This window comes from Saccopteryx bilineata, chromosome 5 (genome assembly GCF_036850765.1).
Source record: "Saccopteryx bilineata isolate mSacBil1 chromosome 5, mSacBil1_pri_phased_curated, whole genome shotgun sequence".
NCBI classification, from domain to species: Eukaryota; Metazoa; Chordata; class Mammalia; order Chiroptera; family Emballonuridae; genus Saccopteryx; species Saccopteryx bilineata.
This window is the reverse complement of record NC_089494.1, coordinates 458,549-479,833: the sequence shown is the minus strand read 5'-3', so window position 1 is coordinate 479,833 and position 21,285 is coordinate 458,549. Positions and strand designations below refer to the sequence as shown.

Here is a 21,285-nt window from a genome sequence, read left to right as displayed (position 1 = left end):
GCACACATGAGAAGTGACTGTCTGCTTCTACCCCCCTCCTTTCCCTCTTCCATCCTGCAGCCAGAGGCTCAACTGATTTGAGTGTGGCCCAGGTGCCAAGGATCCCTCAGTTGGTCTGAGTGCATCAGCCTTAGGTGCTGAAGATAGCTCGGCTGATTTGAGCATCAGCCCCAAAAAGGGGTTGCCGGTGGGTCCCGGTCGAGTATTCTGTCTCTCTGGCTCCCCACCTCTCACCTAAAAAACAAACAAACAAAAAAACCCACAAGGAGTGCAAAGCTGGCAGAAACGGGCCTGGCTGTCTTGAGCTCTGTCCTTGGAATTTTCCCACCCTGTTGGCAGCGGTACAGGGCCTGCTGAGTGCCACCTGACATGTTGGTACCGTGTTGTGTGGGACCCATTATCTGGCTGAAGGCCCGGCCAGTGCTCACAACACGGAGTCAGCACAGTGGGCCTGTTGGCCTCTTGCCCTCCGCCCACCGAGTTATGGTGAGCCCCCGTGGAGGAGCTGCTGGGGGTCGGGGCATGCAGATGCTGCTGGCCTGCAGAGCCCCTGGGAAATGTCATTACCGGGGACACTTACCACGTTAAGTCTGTGTTTTTATGTAACGTAAGACCCATAGGAGTTACAGAAATCATGCAGAGAATTCCTGTGTACCTGATCACTTTTTACATTGTCTTAATGTCTGAACAGCTAGTGATGAGTCTTTGGGTTTCATTGTGTTGTAGCACATTCCTCCCTCTTGGCTGGTGAAGAATGGGGGAGATAGAAGGAACATACCGAGCTCTGCAGACCCCAGGGGCACGCCTTGGCGCTCAGCCCTCTGTGGGAGTGAGCACCCTGGAGCCCGGACAGGCCCCCTCCCTGGGGACTGCGCGGACGGTGGCGAGAACGCAGGAGAAGCACCTCCCCCTCCGAGTGAAGCTGCTGGACAACTCCGTGGAAACGTTTGACGTTGAGGTAAGAAGTGGGATCTCAGGAGGCACGTGGGGCCCACCCAGGTCCTCCCCGCTCGGCCACGGGATTCTGGGTGGTGTCCCTTAGCCTCACTGTGTGTCAGCTTCCTCACTGCAGTGTGGGGGTGACTGCAGCCCCCCTTGCTCAGGATGGCCGGGGAGGACGGAGTGCTCACCACACAGAGAGCCCAAGGGGCGGGGCAGCCCCGTCTCTGCGCTGAGCTGCCTCCTCTGGGTCAGCCCCAGGCAGAGACTGAGCCGAGTGTCACGAGAACAGTCAGATAGGCGTGCCTGTGTGCATACGTGGTTTCTAAATAACAGTTTTAGTTCAACATAATACATTTTTTTCTGATTTTCTAAATGATATTAGAATGAATTTTTAAAAATATTTATTTTCAAATGTCACGCACATAGTATGTTTTTAAATGTTTTTGTATGACTGACAGCGGTATCTTTAGGAGCGTCTCCTGCTCTGATACCATGACAGCAAGGACAAGAGTGAACTCAACGTGAGCAGCTTTATTGTGCTTGGGTTTTCCTGTCAGAAGTCAAGAGCTACCCAGGAAATAAGGTTACTGAGCTGTGGGTCAGGCTGTGAGGGGCTGAGAGGACCCTCCCTGAGGCTCTGGCGGCTCCTGATGGCAGAGGAGGAGGAGGGGCAAGCACAGTGCCGGAGGGGGCACAGGAGGGCCCGAACTGGGGGTGCCAAATGCTTCTTTTAAGTCTTATTTGAAGAGGACATTAAATAGCATTTTATCAGGACAGGCAGCTGAAACTGGCAGGACCTGTCTGTCCAACCTCCCAGCTCTCCTGTGAGGCAGGAGGCAGCCTCTGCTGGGGAAGCCGTCTGGCACCGGCCCCCCCTCCCTCCATGGAGAGCCAAGGGTGGCTGCTGGTCTGGGGAAGCTGTCTGGCACCAGCCACCCCCATGGAGGGCCAAGGGTGGCTGCTGGTCTGTAACAGCATTTCGCGTCTCACCAGGGTGCCCTTCCGTGAATCTCTTGTAGGAAACAGGCTAAAGGTCTGGGGATTACTTGGGCTCCCAAATCTCTTCCAGGCATTTCCACCATGTAGCCAGCCTCAGCCTATGCTAAACGCATTCAGTATAGTCTAGGCTTATAACAGGGCCAGAAATTTTAAAAGATAGAAAGAAGGAAGAAAAGAATGCACTACTGTTTACTTTTAGGGCACCTTTCTCTTAGTCTTGTTTAATGGTCTTTATCAGTTAAAACTAGGTGGCGGCACAGTAGATAGAACTTTGGACTGGGATGTGAAGGACCCAGGTTCAAAACCCCAAGGTCGCTGGCTTGAGCCCAAAGATTGCTCAGGCTTGAGCAGGTGTCTCTTGCTCTGCTATAACCCCCAGTCAAGCAAGGCACATGAGAAAGCAATTAATGAACAACTAAGGTGCCACAATGAAGACTTGATGCTTCTCATCTCTCTTCCTTCCTGACTGTCTGTTCCTATCTGTTCCTCTCTCTGTCTCTGTCACACACACACACACACACACACAAAACTAGGCCCCCAAAAGAAAAATGCACTTGCTTATTGTTGAGTCATAACAGGATATAGTCTTTCTCTAGAAATGCACTCTACTAAGAATCTGGGTCATTTTGTACATAAGAAAATTAGAGATGGCGTTTTGTAAATATTTCAGATTATTTAGAGCTTGGTAAAAGTTTTAATAAATTGAGATTGTTATTAATCAGATACAACTTATCACATTTGGTATTTTGATATACTTGGAGAGTTACCAGAATTAAAGAATCAAATTGCTGTTGCACATCCTGAGTTATATAAGGTACTTTTTAGCTAGTGGTTACCTACTTTTAGGAAGAGTTAAAGAAAAAATTTAATTTTTTTTTAAGTTAGCTGTATTCTGCTTTCAAGCACTGTCTTCCACCATTGTATCAGTTAGATTTGCGAAGTTACAACCACCCCAAAATTTAGTAGCTGAAAGCAAACATTTAGGATTGCCTGCGTGTCTGAGTGTTTGCTTGGAGTCGCTCTGGTCTGGCTGGTTCTGAGGGCTGGTGGCCTAGGACAGCCTCACACACATGCCTGTGGCCTCCCCTGGACCTCCCTCCGTGCAGACTCTCACCCTCCAACGGCAGCTTGGCCAAGCTCGCCTGGTGATGACTGGAAACTGTAAAGCCCCTTGAACTTCTGCCGGGGTTCACTGATCACAGAAGCTCCCAGGCCAACCCGGATTCACGGGCTGGAGAGGCAGAGCCACCGTGATGGGGCGTGCCTCAGAAGTGGTGGCCTTTGGTGGCTACCACAGCCCCCGTTGCCAGAGGATCAGGAACGCAGTCTTGGAAAGAAGACTGTCTGTGAAGCTCAGTGCCCTGTCAGTGGCCTGGGTGGGTTTGCCGGATGATGGACACTTCGATGCCCGGCCCCGGAAGTGCTTGCCCTGCAGCCTTCCTGCAGGGGCTGGCCCGAGAAGACCAGGGTACCCCACTTCTTTCTGCTCCCGTGTCTCTCGTGGGTCGCAGCTCCAAAGATCCCAAAGACCCTGAGAGCAAGGCTGGTCACCTGCCAGGGCCTCTCGTCCTGCTCCACTGTCACCTGGGCCACCCTCCCCTCCTTTGTTTGAATGGGGAGACACATTATAGTTGGTGACATTGCTGTTGGACCTGTGGAGTGGTGCAGGCTTGCAGTGCAGGGCGTGGGCGCACAGGGCAGTGAGGGCCCTGGCCGGGTGTGTCTCTGTTGGCCGCAGTGAGGACACTCCCTGTCCCAGAGTTGGCCTGCGGTCTCTCCTCCCGGAGGGCGAGTTCCGGGAGGCAAGGCTTTGTTCAACCACTGCTGTGCCCTGCGTGTTTGGACGGGGCTTTGCTCTGTAAATAAATGTTGAGTGAACAGAATCAAAAGTCAGACTGGATTAACATGCTTTATTTAAGATATTTGAGTCTTTCCTCTCTGGGTGTTTTCTGGCCTCAGGCATCCGAGTGTTTCGTTTCGTTCGTTCTGGGCTTTTTGGCCGTCCATACCGTCTCAGGTCTGTTTATGTGTTGTGTTTTGTACTTAAGTCTTCAGAGTAGAGCCTGCAAACTTGCAGGTCGCTGGGCTAATGTGCCTGGGGAAGCCCTGGCTTCCTCACAGAGGGCGACAGCACTGGCCTGTGGGAGTCCCTACTCGATGGTGGCGTATATACTTAAGGGACCATTTTAACTTAGGAAAGAATCTGACATTTAGTTATTTTTGAAATGCCTATGTTTTGCTTCAGTGAAAATAGAAAGCAGCTTGGCCCGTGGACCTCTCAGGTCACGTCTGTCTGTCCGTGCAGAGTCTGTGCCGGTGTGCCCTCAGAAGCTCCCTCACTCTCTCTGCTTCAGAGTGAGCTCTCTTTGTAAGACGGCAGCCCAACCGGGCGGTGCCGCAGTGGATAGAGCGTTGGCCTGGGATGCTGGGGACCCGGGTTCGAAGCTCCGAGGTCGCCAGCATGAGCGCAGGATCCTAGACATGACCCCATGGTCACTGGCTGAGGCCCATGATCGCTGGCATGAGCAAGAGGTCCCTGGCTCAGCTGGAGCCCCCCTGGTGAACACACATGTGAGAAAGCTTCCCAGCCATCCCGGCATGAATGGTGCATGAGTGCGTGAGAGAGCTCCAGCTTTTCTTGGATCTAGGTAACACATGCTTACTTCATGTTTGCTGCTGTAGATAAAAGATGGCTTGAAGCCAGAAATTAGAGACAGTGTTTAATAGTGTTAAAAGATGAAGTGGCCTGACCAGGTGGTGGCGCAGTGGATAGAGCGTCGGACTGCGATGCGGAAGGACCCAGGTTCGAGACCCCGAGGTCACCAACTTGAGGGCAGGCTCATCTGGCTTGAGCAAAAAGCTCACCAGCTTGGACCCAAGGTCGCTGGCCCCAGCAAGGGGTTACTCGGTCTGCTGAAGGCCCGTGGGTCAAGGCACATATGAGAAATCAATCAATGAACAACTAAGAAGTCGCAACGCGCAACGAAAAACTAATGATTGATGCTTCTGTCCCTGTCTATCTCTGCCTATGTTAAAAAAAAAAAAAAAAAAAAAAGATGAAGTGAAACTGAAAATGTTGAATAGCTATATTGAGCTATAAGTCACCTACCATAAAGTTCACTCATTTAAAGTGTACAAGTTAATGTTTTTTAGTATACTCACGGATAGGTGCAGCCATCACCACAGTCCATTTTAGAACATTCTCTATTTTTTTTTTATTAAGTGAGAGGCAAGGTGGCAGTGACAGACCCCACATGCACCCTGACTGGGATCCGCCCAGCAAGCCCCCTACCAGGCAATGCTCTTCCAATCTGGGCTGCTGCTCCGTTGCTTGGCAACTGAGCTATTTTAGCACCTGAGGCAAGGCCATGGAGCCATCCTCAGCACCCAGGGTCAACTTGCTCCATGGCTGTGGGAAGAGGAGAGAGAGAGAGAGAGAAGTGAGAGGGGGAGGGGTGGAGAAGCACATGGGCGCTTCTCCTGTGTGCCCTGACCAGGAATCGAACCCAGGACTTCTACACACTGGGCTGACGCTCTACCACTGAGCCAGCCGGCCATCACATCAAAAAGATCTCCCACACCTGTTGGCTGTCACCTCCCTCTCCTCCATTCTCTTTCCCTCAGCTCTAAGCAGACCTGCGTCTCCCTCTATGTACAAATGTCACTGGTGGACGTTTCATGTTGAGTGGGGTCACCTGTGGTCTCTGTGCTGGCTTCTCTCACGAGCACTATGTCTTAGAGGGTCATCCACGCAGCATGTGTCAGCACTTGTCCCTTTCTCAGCGGAGATGGGCCACACTGTATCCGTCGTCAGCTGATGGATAGCCCTCCTGTGACAGTCGTAAGTGATGCTGTAAATGTCCGTGTGCATGTGCTGTTTAGCTAATTCCGTGCTCCGGAATTTCTGGGTCATGCGCTAATTCTGTGCTTGGTTGTTTGAGGAGCCGACAGGCTTTCCCAAAGTGGTGGGACCGTGGACGCCCCAGCAGTGTCATGAGGGCCCACCCCTCCACAGTGTCATGAGGGCCCACCCCTCCACAGTGTCATGAGGGCCCACCCCTCCACAGTGTCATGAGGGCCCACGCCTCCACAGTGTCATGAGGGCCCACCCCTCCACAGTGTCATGAGGGCCCACCCTTCCACAGTGTCATGAGGGCCCACCCCTCCACAGTGTCATGAGGGCCCACCCTTCCACAGTGTCATGAGGGCCCACCCCTCCACAGTGTCATGAGGGCCCACCCCTCCACAGTGTCATGAGGGCCCACCCCTCCACAGTGTCATGAGGGCCCACCCCTCCACAGTGTCATGAGGGCCCACCCCTCCACAGTGTCATGAGGGCCCACCCCTCCACAGTGTCATGAGGGCCCACCCCTCCACAGTGTCATGAGGGCCCACCCCTCCACAGCCTCACCTCCTCGTCTGCACGCGTCTGACTTTGGGGTCTAGACCTCCTCACGGGTGTGAGGTTGTAGCTCGATGTGGTTTGAGATGAACTGTAAGGAGTTATTTAAATGGCTAAAGAAGGAAGATTCTGGGCCGAGAACATGAGAAGTTACCCTGGAGGCGCTGCCCTCAGAGCCAAGCTCCACCGATCAGGCATCCCCAACTCGACTTCCCCGTGCAGTGGGACATCCTGCGTATCTGCAGGCGGGCAGCCTCTTCGAGACGACTCTAGAGGTGGCTATGAGGATGCTGCCTACCAGTGTCAAGACCAACTGCCACCGGAGGAAAGACACAACCAACACAGGTAGTTGCGAGAATCATACAGGCAGTTCATTACTCACAAGTCCTTTGGGTGTGCCTGGGTACAGCTTACGGGGGCCCCGTGGGCGTGCTCCTCTCGGCTGTCCTTGGTCCGAGCGGTGTGGAGACAGTCCACGTTCACGCTGGAGTCTGGGCGATGACCGCAGCGGGGGGGGGCCCTCAGCTTTAGTACCTTTTCTGGCCAATGCCTTCTAACAGGTGTGGTGTCAATCTACAGGATTATCACCTCAAACCACCTTTTTTGGGAGTTCCTCGCAAGGTGCCCTTTTTATGTTAATCTACTGAAATGTCACATCAAGCCACTTTTTTTTTTTTTGGTAATTTCCCAAAGTTAGAAGCAGGGAGGCAGTCAGACTCCTGCATGCGCCCACCCAGGACCCACCCAGCACGCCCACCAGGGGTGATGCTCGGCCCATCTGGGGCATTGCTCCCATGCGGCCAGATCCATTCTAGCGCCTGAAGCAGAGGCCATGGAGCCATCCTCAGTGCCCAGGCCATCTTTGCTCCAATGGAGCCCTGGCTGCAGGAGGGGAAGAGAGAGACAGAGAGGAAGGAGAGGGGAAAGTTGGAGAAGCAGATGGGCGCTTCTCCTGTGTGCCCTGGCCGGGAATCTAACCTGGGACTTCCACAAACTGGGCCGACGCTCTACCACTGAGCCAACTGACCAGGGCCAAGCCACTTTTAAGGTGTTTCTAGGGAAGCTTCATATGTTAACCTACAGAATTATGACATGAAGCCACTTTTTATCTATATATAACTTCACATACACTAGGCCCTGCGCGAAAGGCAGAGTGCGTGTCATATCTGAACACATTAGATTAATTCCTATCCAGATGGCATAACTTTATTTAATTTCCTTAATTGCTTTTAATATTATATCCTAATTATTTCTATATATCTTTCATATTTTTCTATATTTCTATATATTCAATTACTATAATACTATATTACTGCAACATTGACTCCTTGGATAGTTCGTGAGTGATGGTGATGATTGCCTCATAGGAATGAACATTGCTACCTCCCTGGTTGTGAGGACCATGGAGAAAGCATGGCTGAGAGTTGGCCATTGTGAACTTGGGGAAGTGAAGCTGTCAAAGACTGGAAGCCTACTTGAAATTTTTTATTTTTTTTATAGAGACAGAGTCAGAGAGAGGGGTAGACAGGGACAGACAGACAGGAACGGAGAGATGAGAAGCATCAATCATTAGTTTTTCGTTGTGTGTTGCAACACCTTAGTTTTTCATTGATTGCTCTCTCATATGTGCCTTGACCGTGGGCCCTCAGCAGACGGAGTAACCCCTTTCTTGAGCCAGCGACCTTGGATCCAAGCTGATGAGCTTTTGCTCAAACCAGATGAACCCACGCTCAAGCTGGTGACCTCGGGGTCTCGAATCTGGGTCCTCTGCATCCCAGTCCGACGCTCTATCCACTGCACCACCGCCTGGTCAGGCCTACTTGAAATATTCTTAAGCATTTTAAAGTTGCGTTTAGAGTTGTCACGCAGACATACAGAACTGGGAACTTTAATTGATGGTATTTAAATCAGTGTTCATCTCATTCATGGGTACTAGCTACCAGAGTCTGTGATCACCCCGTCCACAGCACTCACAGGTGGGCAGCCTGTGCTCACATGGGCGCCGTCATGAGGTGAGGTGCGCATGGCGGTTTTCATATGGGTCCCGGTTACAGGAAAGCCCTTCTCTGTGGAAGGGCACTTGCTGGGGCACCGAGACAGAAGCCTCTGTGAACCCAGGGAGGGGCCCTCGGCATGGGCCCCGTGTGTCTTAGTGGACATGACGTTTGACACTTATTGGTTGGATTTTAAGCTACCTAAGGTCAGTTGGTCAATTTTTTGATCTAGTAAAATCTTGATTTGTTTTCGGTTGATTAAATGGATTCTGTGGTTTTGAAAATAGAACTCTGGCCTTAGCTCTGGAAAGTCATTTTTATGAGCCACCAAAGATGCCACATGGAAGCCACGTGTCGCTTGCCTTGGCCTGTGTACAGAGTCGAGGTCCAGCAACGCGTCCAGCTCTGGCCTGGCAGGAACGCAGTGGAGGGAGGGAGTCCCCTCGTTGGCTGAGAGTGCACGGTGTCCAGACCGTTCCACCTTTAGCTGTGAGCAGGGTTTGAACTGATGCAAGTTGTAGCCTTTCTGTTCCCTGGAAGTCGGTGCTGTGGAAAAGTGCTGTTGGTAACTCAGAACCCACCTGGGGTGCCGTCCGGGCGTGTGAGGCCGTGCCCCGGCCTGCGCACCCGGCCTGCGCACTGCGCCTTTGCTGCTCTTCATGTTTGCTCACACTCCCCTTTTCCTGAAATACTCAACATTTTTAGAGTGGGCTTTCCTTCTTCCTTTTTTTTTAAGAATTGTAGAAGCTTTAGCTTGAGTATGTGACACGTAGGAGGACAAATTCTCAGCCCTGGAGTTCCATGCGAGGAGACTGTACGTTGCTATTCCAGTAAAAACTTAATGTTTTCTTTCTGGCCAGAAAAAAATAGTCAGAATTCCAGAGTATCACAGCCAGATGTTTGTCATTGCTCCGACGTGAACATCCTAAATATGGCAATAACCGCTTTAGAACTTATTTTAGTCTCATCTCTAGAGAAAAAGTTAGTAATTCAGCATCTGACAGTTGGAGATAATGTGGGCTTTCGACAGAAGTTCTGTGTGTTTCTGGAATATACAGCTATTATGTGACTCTGCCCTGGCCTTGAAGTCCTGTTATTTCGTCTTGGGCAGTTGGTCTTTTTCTTTGAGCCCGATGCCCAGGAATGTGGCACAAGGCAGAGAGGTGGATGTTGTTATTCTTAGTTACCCGGTTGTGGTACCAAGCTCCCAGGCCCGCCTCCCCCCAGCCCCACACGCATACACGCATGCATGCATGCACATGAACACGCACATCCATGAGGTTGGTGTGCACCGTCTATGTTGGTGACACAGTGATGAAGAAGTTCAGCTAGCAGCAGGAAAAGACTAGGGAAGCGTGTCCCCTGGTCACCCTGCCTGTAACCATCCCACCACCACAGCTGTGCAAGGAAGAACATGTTCCAGGACTTCCGTGGAGGGGCGTAGAAATGAAACTTGCCAGGCGAGCCCCTGACTGGGGATGGCACAGGCAGTTTTAGAAGCTGGGGTACAGAGGTCAGCAGGATGGGCAGTGAGCACAGCCTTCCTATTCTGCAGGGAACAAGGTACAACAAGGCCTTCGAGCTCAGGAGAGAACACACAGGAGGAGGCCCAGGTGCCTGGTGCGGTTAGGTAGGAAGGCGGGCGGGGGTTCTTCTCAGGAAGTGCACCTGGGCCTGGCTCAGGACAGAGTGTGGACAGGAGGGACCGGGTGGTGGCAGCCAGGATCACTGTGGTCCTGGGAGTGTCTGGAAGCTGTGGGGGCGAGAGCAGGGCCGTGTGGGGCCTGGCTGTGTTCTCAGGGGTCTGAGCTCGTGCACAGGGGCAGGGTGCCATTGCCCTGAGTGGCCCCTCTGCAATGCCACTGTCGTGCACACATGAGCTCACGCTGACCCCAGCTGTCGGACAGGCTGCACCACTGGCCCAGGGGCAGCTCTGAAACTCCCCAGCTCTGGACTCCTTGGTCTCAGTAATTACGGGCTTTTATTTTTAGAGATTTTGACTAGTCATTAAAGAGAAACATGGAAAACATCTGTAGGTGCTTCCAAACTGTCGTCACTGGAATGGTCTCTGCACACGTGTGGTGCTTTTCTTGGTCTAATTTTGTCCTTCATGGAACACATTTGCCACAGTGGCAGTGAGGAACCCGCCCGCTCACGGGCCTTCTCTGCTGACAGTGCACTCCGGGCAGAAGTGTTCTCAGCTCACATTTAAACCTCTGCCTGCACCTGATGGCCTTCTTAAAAGCTTCTGTCAGACTTTTGTCGTAATTTATTGACAAATCCAAAATATCTTTTCCTAAAATAAATCCAATGTTTCTGATCATGAACAATTCATTCTTTCTTAGTGTTCATGTTTCCTCATAATTACACTCTTTTTGTTTGGTCCTTCCTCGTATGTGGCCACATGCTCTTTGCATGTATTGATATGTGAAACTAGTCAAGTCAGACCTTTGTAGCAGAAGAAAAGACATTTTTCCTGAGTAAAGTCATTTCAGTTAAGATGACTCAGAGTGACTCTGAGGCTCTAGACAGTGCTCTCCTTCTGGAAAGTATGTTGGAATACACGTTAAAAAGACAGGGTGAGCTCTTTGACCTCAAACATATTAAATTAAGAATAACAGCCTGACCAGGCGATGGCACAATGGATAGAGCATCAGACTGGGACACAGGGAACCCAGGTTTGAATCCTCAAGGTCGCTGGCTTGAGTGCAGACTCACCAGCTTGAGTATGGTGTCGCTGGCTTGAGCATGGGATCATGGACATGACCCCATGGTCTCTGGCTTGAGCCCAAGGTCTCTGGCTTGAACAAGGTCACTCACTCTGCTGGAGTCCCCCAGTCAAGAGGTGTATGTGAGAAAGCAATCAATGAACAACTAAGGTGCCACAAAGAAGAATTGATGCTTCTCATCTCTCTCCCTTCCTGTCTCTCTCAAAAAAAAAAAAAAAAAAGAGTAGTCAGCACCGTGCCTGGTTGCTTCTGGCTTTAACTTACACTAATCTTACATCTTATGAAACCATGTAAAATAACAGCCCTGAATGGGTAGCTCAGACCCCGTTCCAGTGCGCAGAGGTTGCCGGTTCAGCCCCTGGTTGTTCAGTCCCCGGTTGTGGCACGTGCAGGAGCAGATTGACCTTCCTGTCTGTCTCTCTCTTTCTTCCCCTTTCTCTAAAATTAACATAAAAAAATAAAATAAAATTGAAACATACCTTAAATGTATTATAGTTACGGCAAATTATATTATAAAAGGAAGTGCTAACATATATGATGTCGAACTTGTCAGCATCTTAACATAAAGAGTATAGAGGGTGTCACGAGAGACTCGATCAAACTCTTGCCTGGAACACAGGCTCTGACGACAGGTCCTTGTTTCTTACTTAGTGGAACCCAGTCTGGACAGAGCTAAGAGCACCAAGCAAGGCGGTCTTGGGAAATTGTGTCTGTAAAGTTCTAAATAAAGTTTATTGATGAAATTTTCTGCAGTTCAGAAATCAGTGTTGTTATTTTTAATTATACAAATCAACTGGGTTTATAAAATAAGTGTCCCGTGGGAATTTCTTGTGTTTTCCAACCTAGAAAGTGTTCATCATGTATTTTTTCATATTATAAAATTAATACATGCTCACAGTAAAAAAATTCAGTCAATATTAGAGCACATAAGCCCTGGCCGGATATAGCTCTGTTGGTTAGCATCGGTCCGAAGTGCAGAGGTTGCCGGTTTGATCCCTGGTCAGGGCACATACAGGAACAGATTGATGTTCCTCTCTTCTCTCTCTCTCTCTCTCTCCCTCTCCCTCTCCCTCTCCCCCTCTCTCCCTTCCTCCTTCCCTCCCTCCCTCCTCCTCCCTCCTTTTTCCCTCTCTCCCTCCCTCTTTCTCTCCCCTTTCCTCTAGCTAAAATAAAATAAAAAAAAAATTTTAAGTACATAAGAAAAAAATTGTAATTATTCTTCTGCATCCAGAAATAACCTCTTTGCCGTTCTGACCATATTACCTATTTAATTCTCCTGACATTCGGTGCTTGTGTGCATGCGTGGTCCCCACACCAGTCGGGTCACTGCCTCTAGCCGCCTGTGTGAGACCAGGAGAGCAGATAAGCTCCTGTTGGGAGGGGCTTGTCTGTGCCCTCTGCCTCCCTCTTCTTTTGTGGACGTTGGCACTGTATTGATTGGTACAGCTATGGTCATCACTTTAGCTTGATGGGCAGAGCACTAGTGTCCTTTTATGAACTAATCTGTGTTTTTGTTTTGTTTTTGTTTTGTTTCAGTGTTTTTTAGGGCCTAAATTCAACTATGTATTCCTATAAGTTCAGGTTCCCCGATTTTCAATTTTTTTCGTCCACAATATGCTGGCGTACTCATGTCATTCTTTTGTATATGTGTAACTTTTCTGAATCATTTGCTTTAAATGTGTTTCTTCTGTACAACCAAAGATCCAGCACTGAGGGGCTGCCACTTTCCCTGTGCTGTGCTGAAGCACTTTGCATGCACTGTTTCATTTTTATCCTCACTATTAGCGTATTATTAGTTTTAGTTTATATTTGTGAAAAATGAGGTACAGAGAGTTTTTAAAACTTAGCTAATACTGGAAGTTCCAGCCAGGACAATTAGGAAAAAAATAAAAATAAAAGGCATCCATATTGGGAAGGAAGAAATGAAACTATAGATAACATAATTTTGTAAATGGAAAATCCTAATCCTAAGCAACCCATAAAAAAAAGGCTGTTAGAACTAATGAATTCAGTCAAGATTGCAGGATACAACGAACAATCCAAATAAAATTAAGAAAATCATTCCATATACAAAGTCATCAAAAAGAACAAAGTGTTTAGGAATGACTTGAACAAACAAATCTCAAAATTGCACTAATTTCTTGAAAGGGAAATCTGTAGTTATAAACCATAAAAAGAGAGTTTTCAAATAGTCTTTTAAATATTAAATTACATTTGTATTTTCTTTTGAATCTGGCTACAAAAATATGTACTGTTCTTTACATTACATTTTTTTTCCCCTAATAACTAAACACAGTAACACATGTGAAACCCTGAGATGATGGCTGTTCCATTCTGCATTAACGTTTGGCCTGTCCACTGGGAGCGCTGCTTGTGATGGAGGCCAGTGGGGGTTCCCCTGAAAAGCTCTGTTAATTAAGGGAGAGGGTATGAGCCGCTAAAAACAAAGTTGATAAGTCTCACTGTGTTTTCTGGAAAAGGTGAACTTGAAAGAAAAAAAATTTATGGCAGCCTGACCAGGTGGTGGCGTAGTGGATAGAGCGTTGGACTGGGATATGGAAGGACCCAGGTTCAAGACCCCGAGGTCGCCAGCTTGAGCGCGGGCTCATCTGGTTTGAGCCAAGCTCACCAGCTTGGACCCAAGGTCGCTGGTTTGAGCAAGGGGTTACTCGGTCTGCTGTAGCCCCACAGTCAGGGCACATATGAGAAAGAAATCAATGAACAACTAAGGTGTCGCAATGCACAATGAAAAACTAATGATTGATGCTTCTCATCTCTCTCCGTTCCTGTCTGTCCCTGTCTATCCCTCTCTCTGACTCTCTCTGTCTCTGTAAAAAAAAAAAAAAAAAAAAAAAATTATGGCAGAACCAAGTTTCAGAAGAAGAGATTTTCCTCCTTTTCTTTCAATAAATGCCTCAAGATTAAAGGAAGAGGTTTGGCTTGGAGAAACACATGTTACTTGCTTTCATTTTAGGATAGTACTTACCAGAATATCAAAAACACGTTTCAGCCACTGTTCCTCGCGCTTCTAGGAAAGGCAGTGAGTGACACCTGACCTCGCTGGGGAAGCCCAAGAGTCGGTTTCTGCAGCCGAATGCCACAAGGATTATAAACTCCAGTGAAAACATTTTAACCACACTTGTGCACTGAAAACTGTAAAAGTATTGGAAGAAATTAAAGAAGATCTAAACAAGTGGAAAGGCATCCGTTGATCATGGATCAGAAGACTCGCTGTTTAATTTCGACGGCGGTACTTGCTGACTGATCTACAGACTTAAGATCCCTGTCAAAATCCCAGCTGGCTTTTTTGCAGAAACTGACTTACTGATTTTAAAATTTACATGGAAACGCAAGGCCTAGAGTAGCGGAAATCAATCTTGAAAACGCAGAAAGTTGAAGGGCTCCCACTTCCTCGTGTTGAACCGCCGCTCTAGGAACCGAGGCAGTGTAGGGGGGGCATGCGGATGGATGGCCAGCTCAGCGGAATAGAGTTGAGAGTCCAACAGTCCTTCATATTTATGGTCAGTTCATGAAAATACAGTGGAGAGAGTGCCAAGCGGAGTCACGGAGAGAGATCTGTCTTCAACAAAGGATGCTGAGACAGTCGGATCCTCGTACACAGAGCCCGGGGCGGGACCCCTACCTCACAGCACACACACGACTCAGAATATCAAAAACCTCAACGCCAGAGTTAAAACTAGAAAAATCTTAAAAGAAGACCTAGGACTTCAGGTTAGAGCGTGGTTCCTTGGATAGAACACAAAAATCACAAATGACAAAAAGAGACATAGATAAGTTGGACTTCATTAAAATAAACATTTGTGCTAGAAATAATACTATTGAGAAAGTGAAGAGAATGAGAGCAAATTACATACCTGATAAGAAACTTACATATTTTTTTAAATAGCTGACAACTCAATTCTAAAAGGAAAAGTGACCCAGTTTAAAGCGTGGCCAGTGTCACATGCTAGAAAGTCTCACACAGCTGACCCTTTTTCTTGTGATGGGCTTTGTCTTCTCTTTCTAGAGGTCTTTTTAAAATTTTTATTTACTGACTCTAGTGAGAGAAGAAGAAGGGAGAGAGAGGAAGAGAGAGACAGGAACATCAGTCTGTTCCTGTGTGTGCCCTGACCAGGGATCGAACCGGCAACCTCTGTGCTTTGGGATGACGCTCTAACCAACCGCGCTATTCGGCCAGGGCTCTTTCTAGAGCTCATAACATTTCTGCTTTGTGCTCTTGTATCAGAGACAGGGGCCTTACTAACTGTTTTTGAATTTCATGATGAAATTTTGGTCCCAGTTTCATCTGCCAAAGAGACAGCAATTTCGTCTGGTCACCCATATGTGAAGCAGGTGAGTTGTTCGTGGATTGGCTGTTTTAAGGAGGTCTTCTGTGGGTCACAGGTTATAGACGGGTGAAAACTTGAAATGTGTCTAATGACCCGAGGTTTGTGTGTGAGTTAGGTAGGCCATTATTTTTTCTCAGCTGTTGGAGGCCTCCGCAGTGGGGCGTCTGCAGTGCAGCCCCTCAGGTGTCCCCCACACGCAGCCTGCTGTGCCCCCCCCAGCCCAGCCAGGCCCCGCGGGGACTCCGGTTTAACTCCGCAGGTGTGCCCTTCGCCGCCCCCGTGAGGCTCCTGCTGGAACGGCACCCTGGCATCTTGTCTGCGACTCCCATGTGCATAGCACGCGCTGGCACACCTCCCGCCAAGTTTGTGATCCAGGGTTCAGTCGTCTCCTAGTTTTGATGAAAATGGAGTTTACATTTTTGTTCCTTGTTTTCTTTCTTGGTTTTGAAACCCACAGATTGAGGGGTGACAACTTAGCACAAGAGAAAGCATGTCCTTTCTGGGCCTGTGTCCCGACCCCAGACGTGGGACTCCGGGGCGAGTCCCAGGTTGGACAGTGTTTGCATCACCCCACGTCCAGAGTCCAGAGTGCGTGTCTGCTTCTGTCGTCCCCCTCCCCGGGCTCTGTCCCCCCCCTCCCCGGGTTCTGTCCCCCCCAGGCTCTGTCCCCCCCCCCCCGGGCTCTGTCCCCCCCCCCGGCTCTGTCCCCTCCCCGGGCTCTGTCCCCCCCCTCCCCGGGTTCTGTCCCCCCCAGGCTCTGTCGTCCCCCCGGGCTCTGTCCCCCCCCCCCCGGCTCTGTCCCCTCCCCGGGCTCTGTCCCCCCCCTCCCCGGGTTCTGTCCCCCCCAGGCTCTGTCCCCCCCCCCCGGGCTCTGTCCCCCCCCCCCCCGGCTCTGTCCCCTCCCCCATCACCTCTGACTCTCATCCGGACCTCCTGTGGAGGGTTAATTTCTGCCATCATCTTTGTGCCTCCGCTTTTTGTCTTTAGTTGCTTAAATTTTCTTTAGTAAAGCACATCCACTCTGTTCATTGGGAGTTAATTTTTCTGCTTTTCGGGTTGCTACCTTTGTTTCAGGAGTTTAATTTTTCAGTGTCTGTTCATTCTTGGTTGTCTGTGTACTTTTGTGTGTGAGGCTCCAGACTGAGCAGTGCTGGTTTCATCGACTGTTTTTAAGGTGTGATTTTCCCAGACAGACGTCCCTTACGGAAGAGAGAGCTGCAGACTGAGCAGTGCTGGTTTCATCGACTGTTTTAAGGTGTGATTTTCCCAGACAGGCTCCCCTTACGGAAGAGAGAGCTGCCGGGCCACGGAGCCCTGGCTGGTGAGTGGGCAGGGCATGCCGACAGACGGGTTTTCTTCCTGTGTGTGTGTTCTCACAAGCACACACAAGCAAGGACAGGCAGGCTGGCCAGAGCCCGTCCTCGATGAGGAAGGAATTGCCCAAGAGGCTGACTGCTGAGCTGAGACAACTGGTTTGCTTTGTCCCTGGGGCTCAGTTACAGGCAAGGAATAAAAGTGGATTCTCTCCCAGCTCCTAAAAAGTATCAGGTTGCATGTTTAGGGCTCGTGTCTGACATGTGCTGTGTGCACATGTGGTACCGTCAGCCGGTTCACTCACGTGTGTCCTGTTCCATGTGCCCTGGCCTTGTGCCAGGAGGCCTCCCGTCCTTCCCCATGACCGGAGCAGATTCCACGCGCACCTTTCCACCCTCGTGCCCTCTGCACCCACTGGGCTTGGAGGCTCATGGCCAGCTCTGTCCTCAGCCTGCCACCCCCCCCCTCACTTGTGAGAGGTGCTGGATGTACTCGGGGACTTCAAGAGCGAGCTAGCCACACAGGTGCCATGTGGACCTCGTGCCTCTTCACACCTCGTCAGCCGTTCAGAGCTTCCGTTCCGTTCCGTGTGCTAAGTGTCCGAGCTGACGCACAGCAGGAGGCCGCTGGACGTTGGGTTGTCCTCCCGATTCTAGGACTCTTCTGTCCTGGGTAAAGCTGTGGCGTCTGGCAGACCATGGGCGTTTTCCAGGGACTGGTCAGGAGGCAGAGACACTGGCTCTGTGAACTGGGAAGTGAGGAAAGGCGCTGAGGAGTCTAGGCCCGGCTGCGACCAGGGAGATGGAGGTGGTCGCAGGAGGTCCGGGAGCATCGCAGGGGTGGGGGCACTGGCGATCCTGTGCTCCGCGGGTACCTGCTCACAGCCGTGCCATGGCGGCGAGAGCCCAGAGCCGCAGGAGCAGGGAGGGTTCCTGTGGACCCGGTCTCACAAGGCAAGGCTCAGGAAGGGGCTCAGAGCAGAGGCAACACTTGGAAAACTGGCTTCCCCACACTCACAGGTCAGCTGTGGGGGCTTTCTTGTGCTGTTCCCTTGAGTCATTGGAGAGGAACCAGTGCAGTAGAGCCTAGTGCCGATGGCGCACCGGCGAGACGGGGTCCCAGGCACCTGTCCTACGGTGCAGGTGGCCTGTGTGCAGGTAGGTCGCCAGTCTGAGCGCCGAGTGAGGGCCACGGCCCTCCCCCCGGGACACAGACCCTGCCGACAAGCAGAAGCAGCAGTCACAGCTCTGCTCCCAAACTCAACAAGTGTCTGTGCCACAGCGTCTTAGAATACGGGAGAACCTGGACCTGAAAGTGTGCCAGACAGAGGGAGACGCCCCTCAGAAATGCTGGTGACCTTTCAAAGAATCCGGAATGAATGAAGCCAGTTTCCTGTGAGCGCTCATGATTATTTTCCTTCTACAGTATAACATTATAAAAGGAAATTTGGGCCAATTTAATTACTAGACAAGAAACATCTTGCAACGAAATCGGCAGTAGAGATGCGTTCTATAACAGCAGCGGCATCTCAGTGGAGACGGTGTGATGTGGCAAGTGAACTAAATGGGCACATGAAACAAGTTGAAGGAAGAAATCAAGCTTTTTCAGAGGAGTTTTCCCACGCTGCTTAAGACAAAGGATAAAGAAGGACTTTGTTAGCTGAGCTTTTGTAGCCCATTCCCATCCAGACAGTCTCCAAAGGCACTGTTGTGGATATAACCCTTTAACAATACACTTTATGTCTGAGTTGGCCAACTGGGGAGACGGAAGGCCGAACAAGAGTTCGGTTCTAACCTATATCTTGTACTTCATGTTCTCGCTGCGGTTTCTCCCCCACCCTGTCCTTGGTGACCGAGCGGCCGTGGCGGCTGCTTGCTCCCGTGGGCAGCGCTGTGGGGGCCGCATGTCCTGTCTGTGAGACCTGTTGATGACGCCAGCGTCTGCAGTGTCTGAGGGCTTCCCATCCCCGTTCAGGGACAGTCTTGTGTCATCTGTCCATTTGCTTTTTGGGGAACATACAGTGGGTGCTACAGTCCAATGATGGTGAATTTCTGCATTTTTAGGAAGAAAAGGTAAATTTTAAATACAGATGTGAGTGGGTAGAAGTGGACGTGTGACAGACAAGGGACACAGAGAACAGAGACAACCACAATGTCTCGTGAGCTTCAGTCATGGTGCTCTGTAGAATTAAGAGGGATAAACCTGTGAAAAATTATTTTGTCAAGTAATGTTGAGAAATACTCTTAAACTTTGGTATCTTTAAAATTCATTAGAGAAAAGAGAGAGAGTTCTCATATGTTTGCATATATTTTGGCAGGAGACATTAGTTATCATTTTCCATTTTGAGGAAAGGCCCTGTCATGGAAGGTAGGGGCTCCGTCTTGTCTGCCTCCTTCCCGTTGTGGATGCTGGGTGAGCATGCGGTCCTAGATGAAGGGGCACAGAGGATGCTGGCTCCTGGCAGGTCACAGCCCTGCCCTGGGCGTGCAGACCGGGCACCTGGCTCTGGACTGCCCTGGGCCTGGCTCTGGACTGTGCTGGGCATGCAGACGGGGCCCCTGGCTCTGGACTGCCCTGGGCGTGCAGACCGGGCACCTGGCTCTGGACTGCCCTGGGTGTGCAGACCAGGCTCCTGGCAGGTCACAGCCCTGCCCTGGGCGTGCAGACGGGGCCCCTGGCTCTGGACTGCCCTGGGCGTGCAGACCGGGCCCCTGGCTCTGGACTGCGCTGGGCGTGCAGACGGGGCCCCTGGCTCTGGACTGCCCTGGGCGTGCAGACCGGGCACCTGGCTCTGGACTGCGCTGGGCGTGCAGACCGGGCACCTGGCTCTGGACTGCCCTGGGCGTGCAGACCGGGCACCTGGCTCTGGACTGCCCTGGGCGTGCAGACGGGGCCCCTGGCTCTGGACTGCCCTGGGCGTGCAGACCGGGCACCTGGCTCTGGACTGCCCTGGGCGTGCAGACCGGGCCCCTGGCTCTGGACTGCGCTGGGCGTGCAGACGGGGCCCCTGGCTCTGGACTGCCCTGGGCGTGCAGACGGGGCACCTGGCTCTGGACTGCCCTGGGCCTGGCTCTGGACTGCGCTGGGCGTGCAGACGGGGCACCTGGCTCTGGACTGCCCTGGGCCTGGCTCTGGACTGCGCTGGGCGTGCAGACGGGGCCCCTGGCTCTGGACTGCCCTGGGCGTGCAGACCGGGCACCTGGCTCTGGACTGCCCTGGGTGTGCAGACCAGGCTCCTGGCAGGTCACAGCCCTGCCCTGGGCGTGCAGACGAGGCCCCTGGCTCTGGAATGCCCTGGGCGTGCAGACCGGGCACCTGGCTCTGGACTGCCCTGGGTGTGCAGACGGGGCACCTGGCTCTGGACTGCCCTGGGCCTGGCTCTGGACTGCGCTGGGCGTGCAGACGGGGCCCCTGGCTCTGGACTGCCCTGGGCGTGCAGACCGGGCACCTGGCTCTGGACTGCCCTGGGCGTGCAGACCGGGCCCCTGGCTCTGGACTGCGCTGGGCGTGCAGACGGGGCCCCTGGCTCTGGACTGCGCTGGGCGTGCAGACGGGGCCCCTGGCTCTGGACTGCCCTGGGCCTGGCTCTGGACTGCCCTGGGTGTGCAGACCAGGCTCCTGGCAGGTCACAGCCCTGCCCTGGGCGTGCAGACGGGGCCCCTGGCTTTGGACTGCGCTGGGCGTGCAGACCGGGCACCTGGCTCTGGACTGCCCTGGGCGTGCAGACCGGGCACCTGGCTCTGGACTGCCCTGGGCGTGCAGACGGGGCCCCTGGCTCTGGACTGCCCTGGGTGTGCAGACGGGGCACCTGGCTCTGGACTGCCCTGGGTGTGCAGACGGGGCACCTGGCTCTGGACTGCCCTGGGTGTGCAGACGGGGCACCTGGCTCTGGACTGCCCTGGGCGTGCAGACCGGGCACCTGGCTCTGGACTGCCCTGGGCGTGCAGACCGGGCACCTGGCTCTGGACTGCCCTGGGCGTGCAGACCGGGCACCTGGCTCTGGACTGCCCTGGGCGTGCAGACGGGGCACCTGGCTCTGGACTGCCCTGGGCGTGCAGACCGGGCCCCTGGCTCTGGACTGCCCTGGGTGTGCAGACGGGGCCCCTGGCTCTGGACTGCCCTGGGTGTGCAGACGGGGCCCCTGGCTCTGGACTGCCCTGGGCGTGCAGACGGGGCACCTGGCTCTGGACTGCCCTGGGCGTGCAGACCGGGCACCTGGCTCTGGACTGCCCTGGGCCTGGCTCTGGACTGCCCTGGGCGTGCAGACGGGGCACCTGGCTCTGGACTGCCCTGGGCCTGGCTCTGGACTGCCCTGGGCGTGCAGACGGGGCACCTGGCTCTGGACTGCCCTGGGCCTGGCTCTGGACTGCGCTGGGTGTGCAGACGGGGCGCCTGGCTCTGGACTGCCCTGGGTGTGCAGACGGGGCACCTGGCTCTGGACTGCCCTGGGTGTGCAGACGGGGCCCCTGGCTCTGGACTGCCCTGGGTGTGCAGACGGGGCACCTGGCTCTGGACTGCCCTGGGCGTGCAGACGGGGCACCTGGCTCTGGACTGCC

At 52.3% G+C, this 21,285-nt stretch overlaps 1 protein-coding gene across 4 annotated transcripts in view; it reads left to right on the top strand.

Annotated features, from left to right (window-relative positions):
* FARP2 (FERM, ARH/RhoGEF and pleckstrin domain protein 2) overlaps nucleotides 1-21,285 on the top strand; it is a 106,696-nt gene that overhangs the window by 17,319 nt on the left and 68,092 nt on the right. For all 4 annotated transcript variants that reach the window (XM_066233694.1, XM_066233693.1, XM_066233692.1 and 1 more), the window contains exon 2: nucleotides 727-958. In XM_066233694.1, coding sequence (XP_066089791.1) covers nucleotides 755-958 — 204 coding nt within the window. In that variant the 5' untranslated portion in view covers nucleotides 727-754. The remainder of the gene's footprint in view (nucleotides 1-726; nucleotides 959-21,285) is intronic.